The sequence below is a fragment of the Durio zibethinus genome, chromosome 14 (genome assembly GCF_047325235.1).
Source record: "Durio zibethinus cultivar Kanyao isolate XHJ-2024 chromosome 14, ASM4732523v1, whole genome shotgun sequence".
Taxonomy (NCBI): domain Eukaryota; kingdom Viridiplantae; phylum Streptophyta; class Magnoliopsida; order Malvales; family Malvaceae; genus Durio; species Durio zibethinus.
The window spans coordinates 24,483,708-24,498,368 of NC_143175.1; the positions used below are offsets into that span (position 1 = coordinate 24,483,708).

The following is a 14,661-nucleotide window of genomic DNA, read 5'->3' on the forward strand; positions in this document are numbered from 1 at the left end:
TGAACTAACCTGTTTATGGGGACTTGGGTTTTCTCAGCCTGAATTTTTTTTTTTTAAATAAGGCACATTTGGTCAACTCCAGTTATTAAAAAAATGAATACTGACAGCATGGAAAATATGGTATAAATTGTTTTGAATATTTAGTTGATGGGTTCCATCTCAACAACTATTTGGTGCAGATAGCAACTGAAGCCCTCGCATATTTTGCTTTTTCCATGTTTCTTTTACTTCAAGGAACAACTAAGTGAAGCAATGCCTCACCAATTGAATAACCCCGAATGAACACAATACACATTGAGTTTGCCACGACCAATCACAAACCATCAGCTCCTATCTTACATAAAATAATACCCCCCAAAACATTCCAATATAAAATGAAACCCGATTATTCATAGTCTTCTGAATCCCCCTCTACTCTATCATAATACCAATATTTTCAAACTAGTTCAGTGGAGGTGACCAAATTTTCCACCTTAATATTCCATTTCCCTTGATCGGTTGAGAAATTAAGCAAGATGGGGTCTGTGGAGAGATCAAAGAAGAAAGTTCAGTTATGGAAGAAAGCTATTGTTCACTTCTCTTTATGTTTTGTCATGGGGTTTTTTACAGGCTTTGCTCCAACAGGTAAGGATTCATTTTTTTCTAGTGGTGTTGCTACAGAGAATAAATCACAGATTTCGACTCAGTCTGTCCAAACGTTGAACCAATCAGCAACAGCAGTACATAGCAGTAATGTTAACGGAAGTTTGATAGCAGAAACTCCGGTGCCAGTTCCAGCAAAGCCCGAGGAACTAGAAAGTCCGAAACAAGTGGATGTTCATGAAGTCAAGTTGCCATCTAGAAGACTCATAATTATTGTTACAGCAACAAGCACAAAAGATCAGTTTCAAGGGGTGTTCTTGAGGAGGCTAGCAAATACTATAAGGCTGGTTCCTCAGCCATTGTTGTGGATTGTGGGGGAAGGGCAATCAGATTCAACTGAGTTATCCGAAATACTTAGGAAAACAGGTATTATGTATAGGCATTTGGTGTTCAAGGAGAATTTTACAGACCCTGAAGCAGAGCTAAATCATCAGAGAAATGTTGCACTAAAGCACATTGAGCACCACAAGCTGAGTGGGATTGTTCATTTCGCTGGACTTTCTAATGTTTATGATCTTGATTTCTTCAAAGAGCTTAGACAAATTGAGTATGTACTCTCACCTAATTCCTTCTCATATAGTATTTCCTGTGATCCAAGTTTCAAACTACCTGTATAATTATGCCCTTGTAGGGTATATAAGAATTTAAAAGAGAAACTGGGACATGAGAATAAAATGTGGTGGCTGGTGGTTGGAAGTTTCAAAACTCAAATTTTTTTAAGGCAATGAAGATTATTTAATTTATATACAATTTGGCCAATGTGCAGGGTGTTTGGAACTTGGCCAATGGCCTTACTATCTGCAAATGAGAGAAAAGTTGTAATAGAAGGACCTGTATGCGATTCCTCTCAAGTTATAGGATGGCATCTGAGGAAGATGAACAACCAGACAGATGCAGAAACAGATGGTGAACCAAAACCTCCTATTCATATATCAAGTTTTGCATTTAACAGTTCAATCCTATGGGACCCTGAGAGATGGGGTCGCCCCACTTCTGTTCAAGGCACTTCACAGGTAAGCAAATATTCTCTGAACCAAGCTTTAGATAGTGAAAAGTGATACCCTTTATTCTACATTATAAAATCATTTTCCTCTTGTTGCAGCATTCCACAATAATAATAAATCTCTCATTTTGGAGATTCTGTTCTATAATGAATTATGCATAGCATCTTTGCTGCTCATCTGATTTTTATTTTTTAAATTGCTTTCCTAGATTATTTAACTTTTCCATAGATGAGGTTTGCATCTGCCATCAACATTAAGAATGTTTTTTTTTTTGCGTGTCCCTTCAGAATTCACTCAAATTTGTGAAACAAGTTGTTCTAGAAGATGAGACAAAGTTAAAGGGCATCCCACCAGAAGAGTGCTCCAAAATCATGCTTTGGCGTCTTCTTAATCCTATTGCAGTAGTGCCAAGAAATCTTGTCAAAACAACCTCATTGTTGGATGTTATTTCTCAAAGATAAATATGCAAGAAAAATATGATGTAGAGAAATTTCAATTGGAGGAGAAAATATGATCATATTAAGAGCATAATCTCAATTTTTTTCCATTTATCATGTTTTTTTTTTTTAATTGTTACCCATTTTTCAATTTTTTTCTTCTCTTCAATTAGTGCCAAAATTTGAATCATCTTTTTCTTGCCAGTTGCAACTCAAATCCATTCCCAAATGTTTAAATTTTGCTAACTTTTTTCACTTATATACTATAAACAACAAATAACTCTTGCCAAGAAACAAATTTTTTCTTTATATATTTAAAATTGTCAAAATTTAAATTTCGACAATTAAAATTAAAAATTTAATACTTTACTAATAGAGTACGCAATTATTAACACCAAATAACAAATATTACCCCACCTCATTTTTTTTAGCAAAAAACAGCAAAGAAATAATTGATAGATATATTGAAATTAAGCTTTAATAACATCAAGTAAAGACAAATCCACCAACCTTTGGAAGTGGTTCTACCAAACCAGTTGATTAGAGAGTAATCAAAGAACAGTTTTGGAGAAATTAATATCATTTTGCTTCATCTCTCATGGTTAGGAGATAGTATTTTCTCAAACTGTTCATATTTTTTTTCCTGGAAAACTTCATGCTCTAATGGCTGCATTATCTTGAAAAATTTTTCAAGTATTGGTTGAATCAGAACTGGCTGGACCGCTGATCAATATTCATGATCAATAATGGGCCAGAGGGGCAATGAATTGTCAACTGTCTTTCTTCATTAGCTGGAGCCTGAAATTTTTTTAATATGCATTTCCCACTCCTTTCAACTGGTAGCCCATCTTTGTCTTGGACCTTTCATCATCCTCTCTCTCTCTTTTTAACGAAGTTACAAGTATAAAAGAAACCAATTAACAAATCAATGTCTAATTGAATAAATTTATCATAAAATTAGATTAAATCCATATATATATATATTTGAATGAAATGGACGACTTGAAATATATTTTGTTTCTATTTAGACAATAATTAGTCAATTTCTGACAAATTGGACCCAATGCCTGCAAATCTCTCTCTTCCTATATACATATGTAAAAGGACATAAATTTTTTATTTTTTTTCTTATTAATAAAACGCCTACGTTATTTGCATGTACAGTTACATAAAGCATGCATATATACATACATACATATATATATATATATAATTCCTAACAAGGCATCTTAACAAATGATTTTTGAAATGTTCATTTTGATTTGAAATGGTTAAGCACGTTTATAAGATATACAAAAAAAAAGTATTGTTATCTCCCATTATATAATTCAAAGTATAATGAACTTCTTAATGTACTAATCAACTATGAAATATACATATTTTTAATCATTTTCTGCCAAAAAAAAGAATTTTGATTTTTATTGTATTTTATATTAATTATTTATATTGATTGGATTTTTTTTTCATTTATAATAACTTGAAATAAAATTATTACAGGGAGAAAATAACACAATTCCTTCTATATGGGCTTGTAATCAAAATAAATACATGTGTTTGTTGACGGGTTTTTTTTTTTTTTCACAAATCCCACAATATTTGTCAAAAAAAAAAAAAAACTTTCAACTTATTTGATGCTGAAATTTTAATTTTATAATTATATAGTATCATTTTCAATAATCCAATTCCTGAAATTAAAACAGGGTAGCTCGACGCTGCTTGACATGACAAGCTGTAGGGTTGTTGGCAACAAACCTGGTCCTACAATTTAATGCCTACTGCTTATCTTTGACAAATACTGAAATGAAAACAAAGGGTCCATTTCAAAACCTGCCTCCAACAATGCATTACTTGAAAAATCAGGAGACGAACGTTTCTGTTTTAGAGTTGGATACCTCGGATTTTGCCTTAGAATTCTATATTATAATCCTTTTATCCTGTTGTCTGATATTATTATTATTATTTTTTTTATATGTGGAAGAGGTTAGAAAATTTGATTATCGAATTCTTTGAATTATTAATTATTGAATTAAATATTCGAATTTGAATTTATTATTATTTTTATTTAGTAATAAAAGCCAAAAAAGGAAAAATTATAAAATTGTGGATATTGGTTTGGATTGGGCAATGATTAGGTTAAGAACCTACCACTTTGATTGATTAGGTAATTGCATAAAATGAGGGTTTCAACTGCTAGTTTTTTTATTAACTAAATGAAAATCCAGCAAAAGAAATTCACAAAATCACATAAAGCAATCCTTAAGCAAGAGCCAATGAAGTTGCCAGTATTATTGAAGATCAAGCTGATCAAGCACGAGACTAAAAACAAAGATAATGTGTTATTTTAATTTATTATATCAATCAAACTAACATAATGTGTTATTTAAATAGTAGGTTCATCAATCAATCATGAATAATTTCTTTTCTTTTCTTTTCCCTTTTTTTTTCTCTCTACAAAAGTTAAAACCTGCGGCGGTGTGACGGTGTCGACCGACAATTTGCCACATGGGCCTTGCTCTACATTATACTTGTAGTTTATTTTTTTTAGCTTTTTCAAAAATAGTAATATCATATCATCACTTATGTGAAAAATTTAAATATATGTTAAAAATAAAAAATAATCACAAGTATTAATTTGATCTTCAACAATGTTTTTGAATAAAATAATTTAAAAAATACATTATTTAATATTTTATAAAAAATAAATGGACCCTACATGCCATACTAATATCAAAACAAAATGTGCATGGAATAAATCGGTTTAAGTGTAAGACAAGAAAGACATATCTTTAATATATTCTCAAAGACATTTTGCAATTTTATGTGTTGATTACATTTATTTTGTTGATGCTATGCTACAAATTTGTACTTAGCAATCAATTTATGCTTTTGTAAACATTTTTTTTTTATTTAGGAGGTAAAAAAAATACTATTAAAAAAAAAAAAAGACAAGACAAAGCAGTTTTCGGTGATCTACTGAACTGAAGTGCCATTAAAATTTTGAAAACGACAGAAAAAAAGGTTGCTTTTTTAACAGCGGTAGTTAGCAAGGAAAGAAAATGATAGGTAGATGGATTTTTTTTTTTTCAACCAATCGGAGAAGAAGGAGGCAATCTGTTTAAATTAGTGGGACCCAGCTGCCCTACCCAAGAAGTGGGGTCACACTAGCAAAAGAAAAAAAACAGCTGTTTCTTCCTCACATTCACTGAAATCTTCTTGTCAAGATCTGTTTCTGTTCCTTTTCCTCTGTATATCACAAAGAGGCTGCCATATAAAGTGTGACCCTTTCAACTTTCTCGCCTTTTCTGTTTGTCTTGTGAATGGAAAACAAACGAAAGAGGACAGTTCAAGTTCTTTGAGATCTGGGCATTACAATCTCAGGTAGTTTTGCTACTTTTGTTCTCTCCTGTTTCATGGACCCCAATTTTAAAGATGGATTTTTTTAGCTTTCTTGTTTGAATTTTCTGTTGCTTGATATTGCTAATTGTCTTTCAAAATCTGGGTAGTTTCCTAATTTGTTAGGAACCAGCCATTTGTCAAATACATTTGAAGATTTTGAGCGTTGTCTCATTGTGCTTTGCCTGGTTGAGGAGAAAATCTTGGAAAGGAAGAACTTGTTTAGATTCTGCGAACAGATATACGTGATAGATCATGGGATTTTTCTTTTTTAACTTTTATTTTCCTTCTCCTCTTTGTTTAAAACTCCCATTTTCCTTCCTAATTTGCATTACTAATATTTAATTTTACCCCATGATTTGCCTGTCTTTATGGTATATTAGCTATTGCCATTTATTAACTATCTGCCTCTTTAAACGTTGGTTGGAGAAATGTTCATTTCTAAAATCCTTCTATTTTACACTGAGAAATCATTTCCAATTTCTAGCATATTCCAAATGCATTTAGGAAAGGCTAACTTTTTTTTCTTTTTTTGCCTCTTATAGGATTACACTAGGGAAAGATAAGATGGGGAAGAAAGGAAAATGGTTGTCTTCTCTAAAGAAAGCCTTAAGCCCAGAGTCCAAGGAAAAGAAAAACCAGGTCTGGAAAAAGCCCCATTCTGCTATGAATTACCTGTAGTTTATAGTCCTCAATGAGTTTTTAATATTATCATTGCTATGTTATGTTTTTCAGAAATCAAAAGAACAGTTTTTGGAGAAGCAGGTGCATTTGGGTCCCAGTGGTTCTGATGCTGCCACTTTAGAAACTGTCAAGTTGTCCCCTCCTCCTCAGCAGGAAGAGGTGGAATTAGTTGAAGCAGAAGCTGAAAATAGCCAGCAGACTTACCCTGTAGCAGTTGCCACTACTGATGATGATGTTGTTGCTCCTGCTGCTCCAGCTCAGGCAGCTGTAGAGGTCGTTCGATGTCAACTTAAAACTGGTGCTAGGTTTGCTGGAAAATCTAAGGAGGAAGTGGCAGCAATCAAAATTCAAACAGCTTTCCGAGTTTACCTGGTATGTGCTGCAATTTTCATTTTTACTCTTCCCTTCTGGGGCTGTTTGCTTAGTCATTTCTTCTTTTCAGCCACAACCAACCACCTCTCCCTCTATCACAATTGATTTTTCAGCCACAACTGAAATTTATGTAATGGATTCGCTGGTTATGATTTCTTCTTTTCAGGCAAAAAGGGCATTGCGTGCTTTAAGAGGACTAGTCAGGCTGAAATCATTGATGGAAGGGCCTGTGGTCAAACGGCAAGCAGCCAGTACCCTTCGGTGCATGCAAACTCTTTCTCGTGTGCAGTGTCAGATTCGTACCAGGAGAATCAGGATGACGGAAGAAAATCAGGCTCTTCAGAGGCAACTCTTGCAGAAACGCGCGAAAGAGCTTGTGAACTTGCAGGTAAATCCCCTTTTTCTCTGATACATTAGCGTGATTGACTTGCTTGAATTGGTAGCAGAGTTAGTAGTCTGGGCTTATATATATCCTGGAAAATGTGATGTACGAGCTGGACTGCTGTGAATTGGGTTCAAATTTTTCTCCAACCTCATGTTTTTCAAACCTAGATACTACAATTTTTTTTTTTTGGCCAGAGACCTATATCCTATAACTAGAGTTATCTTTATATTACAAACAAATAAGATAATTGATTTAGCTATTATATATAGCATACTGGGAAGTTTGGACTTCCTCCTGCTGACTATAGGTTTTGAATGTTTAAACAGATGGGGGAAGAATGGGATGACAGCCTGCAGTCAAAGGAACAAATTGAGGCAGGCTTACTGAGCAAGCATGAAGCCACTTTGAGAAGAGAAAGGGCCATGGCGTATTCATTTACTCATCAGGTGACCTTGCTCTAATTTTATATATGCTGTTGGAGTACATCAAGAGTGTCAAATATTTAAAATCTTTGCCTCTGCGTGTTTATATTTGCAAGTGAGAGACTTAACACTATCGTTAAAATGACTTGATCGAATGAAGCATAACTAAATTACTTCAAAAAAAGTTCTCCATAGCTTTGGTGATGAGGCAAGAAGTAGCAGTTTCTTGGTAACTTAGTTCCTCATCTTCCTAACCAGTTGATAACTATTAGTCTGAAATACAATAATTCCCATCATTAGATATGTGATCTCATCAAAGGGAAGTGGGGATGGAATTCAAATATCCCATTTCCAAGTCCGAACAAGAGTTTCTTTCGTCTAAACTATATATGCTGAGTCACATGACAAAAGGTAACCCTTTCCCTTTTTTTTACCTAGCTCATCCTAATGCTTAAACACGAGTCCTTTTAAGGTGGGAGTACCACCAGACAACTAGTTCTTTGGCATTCAAGTATCTGAAAGTTAAACAAAGTTTTGTGTCTGACACATACACATAACTTTTGCAGCAAACCTGGAAGAATGCTTCTAGGTCTATGAATCCATTATTCATGGATCCAAACAATCCATCCTGGGGTTGGAGCTGGTTGGAACGTTGGATGGCAGCCCGGCCATGGGAGGGTCGTGGCACGACAGAAAAAGAAGAGAACACTGATCAGTCATCCGTAAAGAGTGCACGCAGCAACTTTGGAGGAGAAATCAGCAAAGCTTATGCTCGCTGTCAACTCAATTTGGATAAACAATCCCCAAAGGCTAGCCAAAAGCATAGCCAAACTTCAAGTCTCCTATCCCCTTCTACTCCTAAGCCAGCTTCCACACCTGCCCGAAAGCTGAAGTCAGCAAGCCCTAGGAGCAGAGTGGTTGGTCCAGATGATGACACAAGAAGCATAGTCAGTGTTCAGTCAGAAAGAAACAAGAGACACAGCATTTTAGGCTCCTCGGTACATGACGATGATAGCTTAGCAAGCTCTCCATCACTTCCAAGTTACATGATACCAACTGAGTCCGCCAGAGCTAAGACCAAGTTGCAAAGTCCGTTAGGACTAGAAGCAAATGGAACACCCGAGAAGGGACCAATCGCATCTGCCAAGAAACGGCTTTCTTATCCACCTTCACCAGGCAGGCCAAGGCGGCTCTCCTGTCCTCCAAAAGTGGACAGCAGCATTACTAATACAGAAGTTGCTGTGGTGAATGCAGGGGGCAGTTAGTTACTTCTAATAAAAAAGAGATGAAGGAAAGCAAACATTATACGGCTATGGAGAAGTCCAAAGGAGCAAAATCACGAAGCAAAGAGGAATTATAGTCATTTAATTTCTGAATCTCCTACTTCTGCAGCCAAAGTTTTAATTCATTCTCATACATCCTTGTTTATTTATTTCTTTATGTGTTTATGCCTTGAGATGGCAGAATGATATTTGTGATTGACAGCAAATTATGTCCAAATTCAGTTCATCGAAATTTCTTGCGTTGTTTGTATTTTGATTTGTATGATAAATATATATACTTCTTTGTTCTTTTTTATTTTGGCATTTGGTATGGCACTGTTTAATTGCATTTTCTTTTCATTTTTATGAGATTTATTTGGTGATGGATGTCATTCATTGATCAATTCGATTGGAATACATTCACAACTTTGATCATCAAGTAATTTGGATCAAGTGCAACTTATATAATTTCTGAAGCTATAATGCCTTTTTTTTATTTTATTAGGGTTTTACCCGTGCGTTGCTGGAGGATAACTTTTTTATTTGAATATTTTTTCATTTTTGAAATTGTTTATACTTCTTTTTTTCATTTTTTAATATAGAGTAGGAATCTATTATATGATAGTTACACTTTTTTTTTTAACCTTTTAATCAAAATATCTAAAATTTAAAATTTTTATTTTGATCCAAATCTAAGGATCAAAAGAGAGTAATATATTTACATCAGTGTACTTGAATTTCTCCTTTTAATATATATATATATATATGTTACAATTACTATACCATGATAAAATCATTAAAATTATTTATATATTAATAATTAACATTATTTAAATATTTTTTGTTCATATTAATCATATTGTTATTGATATAATCAATTAAGATTCTTAATAATTTACTTTTATATATAATTATTATAAAATAAAATAAAAAGTAAAAGATAAAAATAAAATTTAAACATTTTGTCTCTTTATCTTAAGTTGATTTTTAATTCTTAGACTCAAAAAATTATATTCAATAAAAAGATAAGAGTTTGAATATGATTATCATTCATCATATCACTTTTTATACTACATATATATATATTAAAAAAAAAAACCACATCGTTATATGCTCAATAAAAATTAATCCGCACTTTTATGTAAGCACGATGGGCTGTAAAAAAATCCCCATTATCAAATACCCAATAAAAATAAAATCAACGAAGAATTTTAACGAAGTTAACATTTTGACTTGATTTAATCATATCATTGCATAGGGACTAAATACTCATTTTGATTAGGGTAGATGGACGGATTGCAGTTTTTAAGAACAGGGAATTTGTCACCCTTTCTTGTTAGTTCTTTTGTACTGGCTGATCTTTTGTTTTGTTAAGATTCATCGATTTCAATTGGCATAGCCTCCTTCGAGGAATGGACAGGTCTGATATACACAAGAAGCACATGCAGCTCAAACCACCAAACTTGACCCTCCGATGCACAGGCAAAGGTCAGGTGCACATGCCAGTCGAACCACGGTTGTGCACGTGGAGGCACCTGCCAACACAAGAAGCCTTGTCCCACTAGGAATGATTCTGAAACATGTCAGTACAAGAAGAAAACCTTTTGTCAACCCCTGTTTCCCACAAAAATGTCTTTTGGTCTTAGCTTACCAGAGATAAGACCAGGAACCCTGTTTTTAATCCAGGTGTTTTATCATAGCATTACCCGCTTTTCTGGTAAGAAAAAGTTGTCACATTCAATATTGAATATTGATTACCAACTCTTCAAGCATAGAATATGGGGAAATGCCAGAAGAATTGTTAATAGGTAAGATCAGTGCCTCCCTGCCTTGTAATATCTCACCTCTCCAGTACGTTGTCTTTTAGCCTTACCTCTCAACTCTCCCAAGTACTTGTGACTGAAATTTTGAGACATCTAAAGTGCTACAATGAACTTTATGGAGCAATCTGTGGTATTTACACAAAAATTGGGAAAATAGAAGGAAAAAGTGTAAATTTATGGCGGTGTATCATTTGTTGGTAAAATCAGTAGCTAATGATTGCTCTTCCATATCTCCTTCGGAGGGGATTTCACCTTTGTCCATTGCCTGGTCAAGAGGACCTTGAGGGCTTCCAAACAGAGTAGAGAATATCTGCCGATGGCACTCATCGCAGAAAAATAAATAGGAAAAATGGCCTTCATTTGGGAGCTTATGAATGATGGCCCCTGGTAGAACCCGGATTATATGATCCATCATTGCTGGTGGAACTGCTTGGTCATCCATCCCCTGTGCACAAATTGATCAATAAACATAAAACCAGAAAGAACTTGTATTAAAGTTGTCTTTTGTTGCTTCAACAGTCTAAATATCATTGAAACTTCTGATAATATCGTTCAAACTTGAAATGCTTGCATAAGTCAATGGAAGAGTCAATCTAAACAAAAATGAGTGAACAACTGAACTAGAAACACTTGGAGAGACTCTTAAATGATTGATATATCACATATCCATGGCTGACCAGCAAAAGACCTATGGATCATAATGTCATATTACACTATAATCTTTTCAGTCCACAACAACAGAGGAACGTACAAAGTTCCTCGAACTTGATGTTCATATGATAGTGCCAACAGATACCTTTCTAAGAGATTAAAAGTCAGGCGAACTTGAGCCGATCAATTGTCAGAATAGAATATCAGATTTATTCTATACAAGGAAACCAAAAAGGAAAAAGAAAGCAAACCTGCCAAATATGTATTGGTCCCAGAAATCCCGCCAATTCACATTCTGCTTGACTGTACAGGGACCTGAGCCAAGGGAAAATTCCACTTCTGTAACATTTCTTCTGCACCTGAAGATCAGTCAAACTGAAACCCCAGTTTGAAACCTGTAGGACAGCTTCCTCAATGAATGGTTTTGTATTTCCCTGACGGATTGACTCCTCCACATCTCTATGCCAGAAGTCTTCAAATGTTGGTCCTTCAGTCAGAATCTCATCCTGCACACATCAAGATAATATTATGCAAATCCTAAAGGCATATCAAAGACTGGTTTCAACACTAAGCATTAGCATAACAGAAGATTTTATTACATGGCGCTTCCAAACCTGGACCAAATTCCACAAGGTTAAAAAGTTCGCCCAATAGGGGGCATCATTCCATGCATTAATCCTTGTTCTATTTCTTAGTCCTATGGCCACAAGCACTTTAATATGTTTGCAAACGAAGGTGATTATTAAAGTATGTCATGAAACACCCAATAGATATGGAAATGTGCTCTTTTAAACACAAAAAATTCCCTTAAACAAGTGCCATTCTACCCTAGCCCAAAAAATGTCTAAAATGAAAAGTAACCTATAAACACAAATGAGATTTGAGAAATTATTGAAGATGAGAGTAGACTCACCCTCCTTCCAAGTGACAGAGACATCCACTTATCAATTCGGCCATGCTCACCAGAGAGGAAACTGCGGCGGTAAAAAACGGACAGCAGTTTTGGCAATCTTTGAGCTAAATAATACATGAATTTCCTTTTTGGTAACCACTCACCCCAAATACTTCTCATTTCTTCCTTAGTCATGCTAGGTTCATATGGATTGATTATTGGAGCAAACATCGCAGCACCTGCAGATTTAGTTGAGGTGCATCACAATGTAAGGTCTAGAAATTCCAACGGCTATTATATTGTGAGGATATAGGTATTATCTTAATAGGTTCAAGAATCTGCTATGAAACCAATCAGTTTCCAGGGCTTCTAAGTAACATTATGCATTATCATGTCAATTGTCAAGTATCAAAACAGTAAATTTTACAGAGGGAACCGGTTCACACCAGCAATTTTGTGAGGAACATATCTGAGTGCAGCCCAAGCATGCATGCTTCCACTTGAGTGGCCCAACACCCAGAACTTATCATTGACACCAACAGCATCAGCTAGATGTAGCATATCAAATGCTGATGAGTTGAGATTTCTACTAGGATGAGGATCACTCTCCCCAAAACCAGGAAGATCATATGTGACCAAGCGGACACCAAACTCTTCAAGGAGCGATGTCTTAACACCCGGTATACCTGTCCAATAAAAATCATCAACGAGTCCACCAATTTTGATCAAGAACATGCATATACAAATTCTAATATTTGCATCTTACCTGCAAGTCGGGATGAAAGAAAAGAATGAGGAGCAATGAGAGAAAATCGAGCTTTATCTGCTGCAACTCCAGTATCACGATAAGCCAAGTGTCTGCCATCTGGAAGTTGAATGCGACTCGCACTAGGAGGATGAACACGCATTTTTTTCGCTGGCGTTACCAATCCATCATGTCCACCATTTAAAGTCAGAGCTGCAATTTTTTTGAACATTATAGTTTTAACAAAATTCCAATCAATCATTTGAATTTTATCAATACCAACTTAAAATTATGTGAATCGAACGTTCCAGATTTTCAATAACCAACCACAATTAAATCCAACTCATAATAATAATAAATTAATAGTGGTTAACGATTTAGTACCTGAAAGTGCAAGAATGGAAACGAAGAAAATAACAGGCCAAGCATGAACTGGATCACGATCCTCAGGCAAGAACTCATTCAAGAATCTCAATCGACCGGAGACCTTGGCAACGGGTCCACCAAGCTTCTGAACTATAAACGAATCTTCAGTAACTACCGTTTGCAGCAAAATATCTCTGCATCCTCTTCCAAGTTCTAGTAGCATCTCACACCACGATTTCAAAAATTCCGTCATCTGTTCCTTCAAACTCTCCGGCGGTTCCGTTTCATGATCACTCTCAACAACCGCCGCCGCCGCTGTCGATTTCGCTGTTTTGAACGGCGGTAACGACGAGAAACCGATGGTTTCCCCGGTGTATATTATCCCCGTGTCTTCCAGTAAACTCGCCGCCTCCTCCCGCCACGTGTTCGCTTTTTTCACTTCCGCCATTTTGTTAAAAAACAAAAACACACTCTCGCTCTCTCTCTCTCTCTCGCAATCAATCATCAATCTCTATGAAGGGCGAGCCGCTTTGCTTTAACCAGAAGCCTCTTAAGTAATCATGAAACCTTTTTACAATAAGAGTTTTAAAAACAAATAAATTAATGTCAAATCAAAGAGAAGAACGAAGCAGAAACTAAAAGCTTTGAAAGCGTGACAACGAAGTTTTACATTTCTTTAATCAAACAAAAACTGAAATTTAAAAATAAAATTAAAAAACTAACCGAAACGACGGCCACTAAACCGAATCAAAGTCTCCTTAATAAAAAAGCAGAAAGTCCAAAAAGTTTTAACTCACTCTTTGAAGAGTATCCATCTTTCACTTTCCGACACGTCAGAAACCGTTGGCTCTGATTGTAATGTGAGATAATTTCTCTTTTTTTTTTTTTGTTTTTGTGAATTGAACCGCTAACTAAATCCTCGAGTGATTTTTTAAATTGAATACAGACCGTTGATTAAGAATTGATGGTAATGATCAGTCCACGTCGACAAGCTCTTTGCCGTGAACTTAACAGCTCTTGCTGGTGGGACCAGGTACGTGTCTGGCAGCAATATTCCCTATTTGACACCTGCTTTTGCCGGTTGCAGCGTACGGTAGACGTGGAGGTCGGTGCAAGTGACTTGGGAATGTTCCTTTTTTAACCTTTTCCTTTTGCCGGAAGTTTTTATTTTTAATATTCGAGGTCGTGGTAAAAATTGTCCTTCAAAGAATCTCAACCGTTGATTTTTGATTAAATTTAATGTTGAAAGTTGAAATTTGTTAAATCTGAATAGACGGTGATGGGTGTACTGTAAGTGAGGTGGATGACGATGATGGATTTGGCTGGGGTCGTTGTCGTAAATCGCGATGGAACATTGAAAAAATAAAGTTGGGAGACTTAATGCTGAAGGAGATAAAATTGGGTGGGCAGCTGATGAAATTTCCTTCATACTAATACGCCCCGTCAAATATAAAAAACAATTCAAAAACAAAAATTAAATAATTATTATTTTATTAAATTAATTAAACTCATAAATATTTATTTTTTATCTAATTAAATTATCAAATAATTATTTTTAGTTAATTAGCTATCCATTTGATAAA

General features: G+C 35.1%; 3 protein-coding genes across 3 annotated transcripts; 2 read left to right on the forward strand and 1 right to left on the reverse strand.

The window, feature by feature from the left end:
* Nucleotides 1-302: 302 nt before the first annotated feature.
* Nucleotides 303-2,193, forward strand: LOC111294542 (beta-1,4-xylosyltransferase IRX9-like). The gene is made up of 3 exons (XM_022887906.2): nucleotides 303-1,189; nucleotides 1,409-1,655; nucleotides 1,934-2,193. The coding sequence occupies exons 1-3, from the start codon at nucleotides 516-518 to the stop codon at nucleotides 2,105-2,107; spliced, it is 1,095 nt and encodes a 364-aa protein (XP_022743641.2). The 5' UTR covers nucleotides 303-515; the 3' UTR covers nucleotides 2,108-2,193.
* A 3,085-nt stretch (nucleotides 2,194-5,278) lies between these two features.
* LOC111295575 (protein IQ-DOMAIN 2-like) lies at nucleotides 5,279-8,917 on the forward strand. Its single transcript, XM_022889115.2, has 6 exons — nucleotides 5,279-5,461; nucleotides 6,022-6,118; nucleotides 6,212-6,532; nucleotides 6,699-6,920; nucleotides 7,244-7,363; nucleotides 7,906-8,917. Exons 2-6 carry the CDS (start codon nucleotides 6,044-6,046, stop codon nucleotides 8,602-8,604), a joined length of 1,437 nt encoding a protein of 478 aa, XP_022744850.2. The 5' UTR covers nucleotides 5,279-5,461; nucleotides 6,022-6,043; the 3' UTR covers nucleotides 8,605-8,917.
* A 1,394-nt stretch (nucleotides 8,918-10,311) lies between these two features.
* On the reverse strand, nucleotides 10,312-13,605 carry LOC111295604 (uncharacterized). The gene is made up of 6 exons (XM_022889150.2): nucleotides 13,097-13,605; nucleotides 12,734-12,925; nucleotides 12,414-12,653; nucleotides 11,989-12,206; nucleotides 11,327-11,581; nucleotides 10,312-10,869 (listed from the first exon to the last, which is right to left on the reverse strand). Exons 1-6 carry the CDS (start codon nucleotides 13,581-13,583, stop codon nucleotides 10,612-10,614), a joined length of 1,650 nt encoding a protein of 549 aa, XP_022744885.2. The 5' UTR covers nucleotides 13,584-13,605; the 3' UTR covers nucleotides 10,312-10,611.
* Between the last annotated feature and the right edge of the window lie 1,056 nt (nucleotides 13,606-14,661).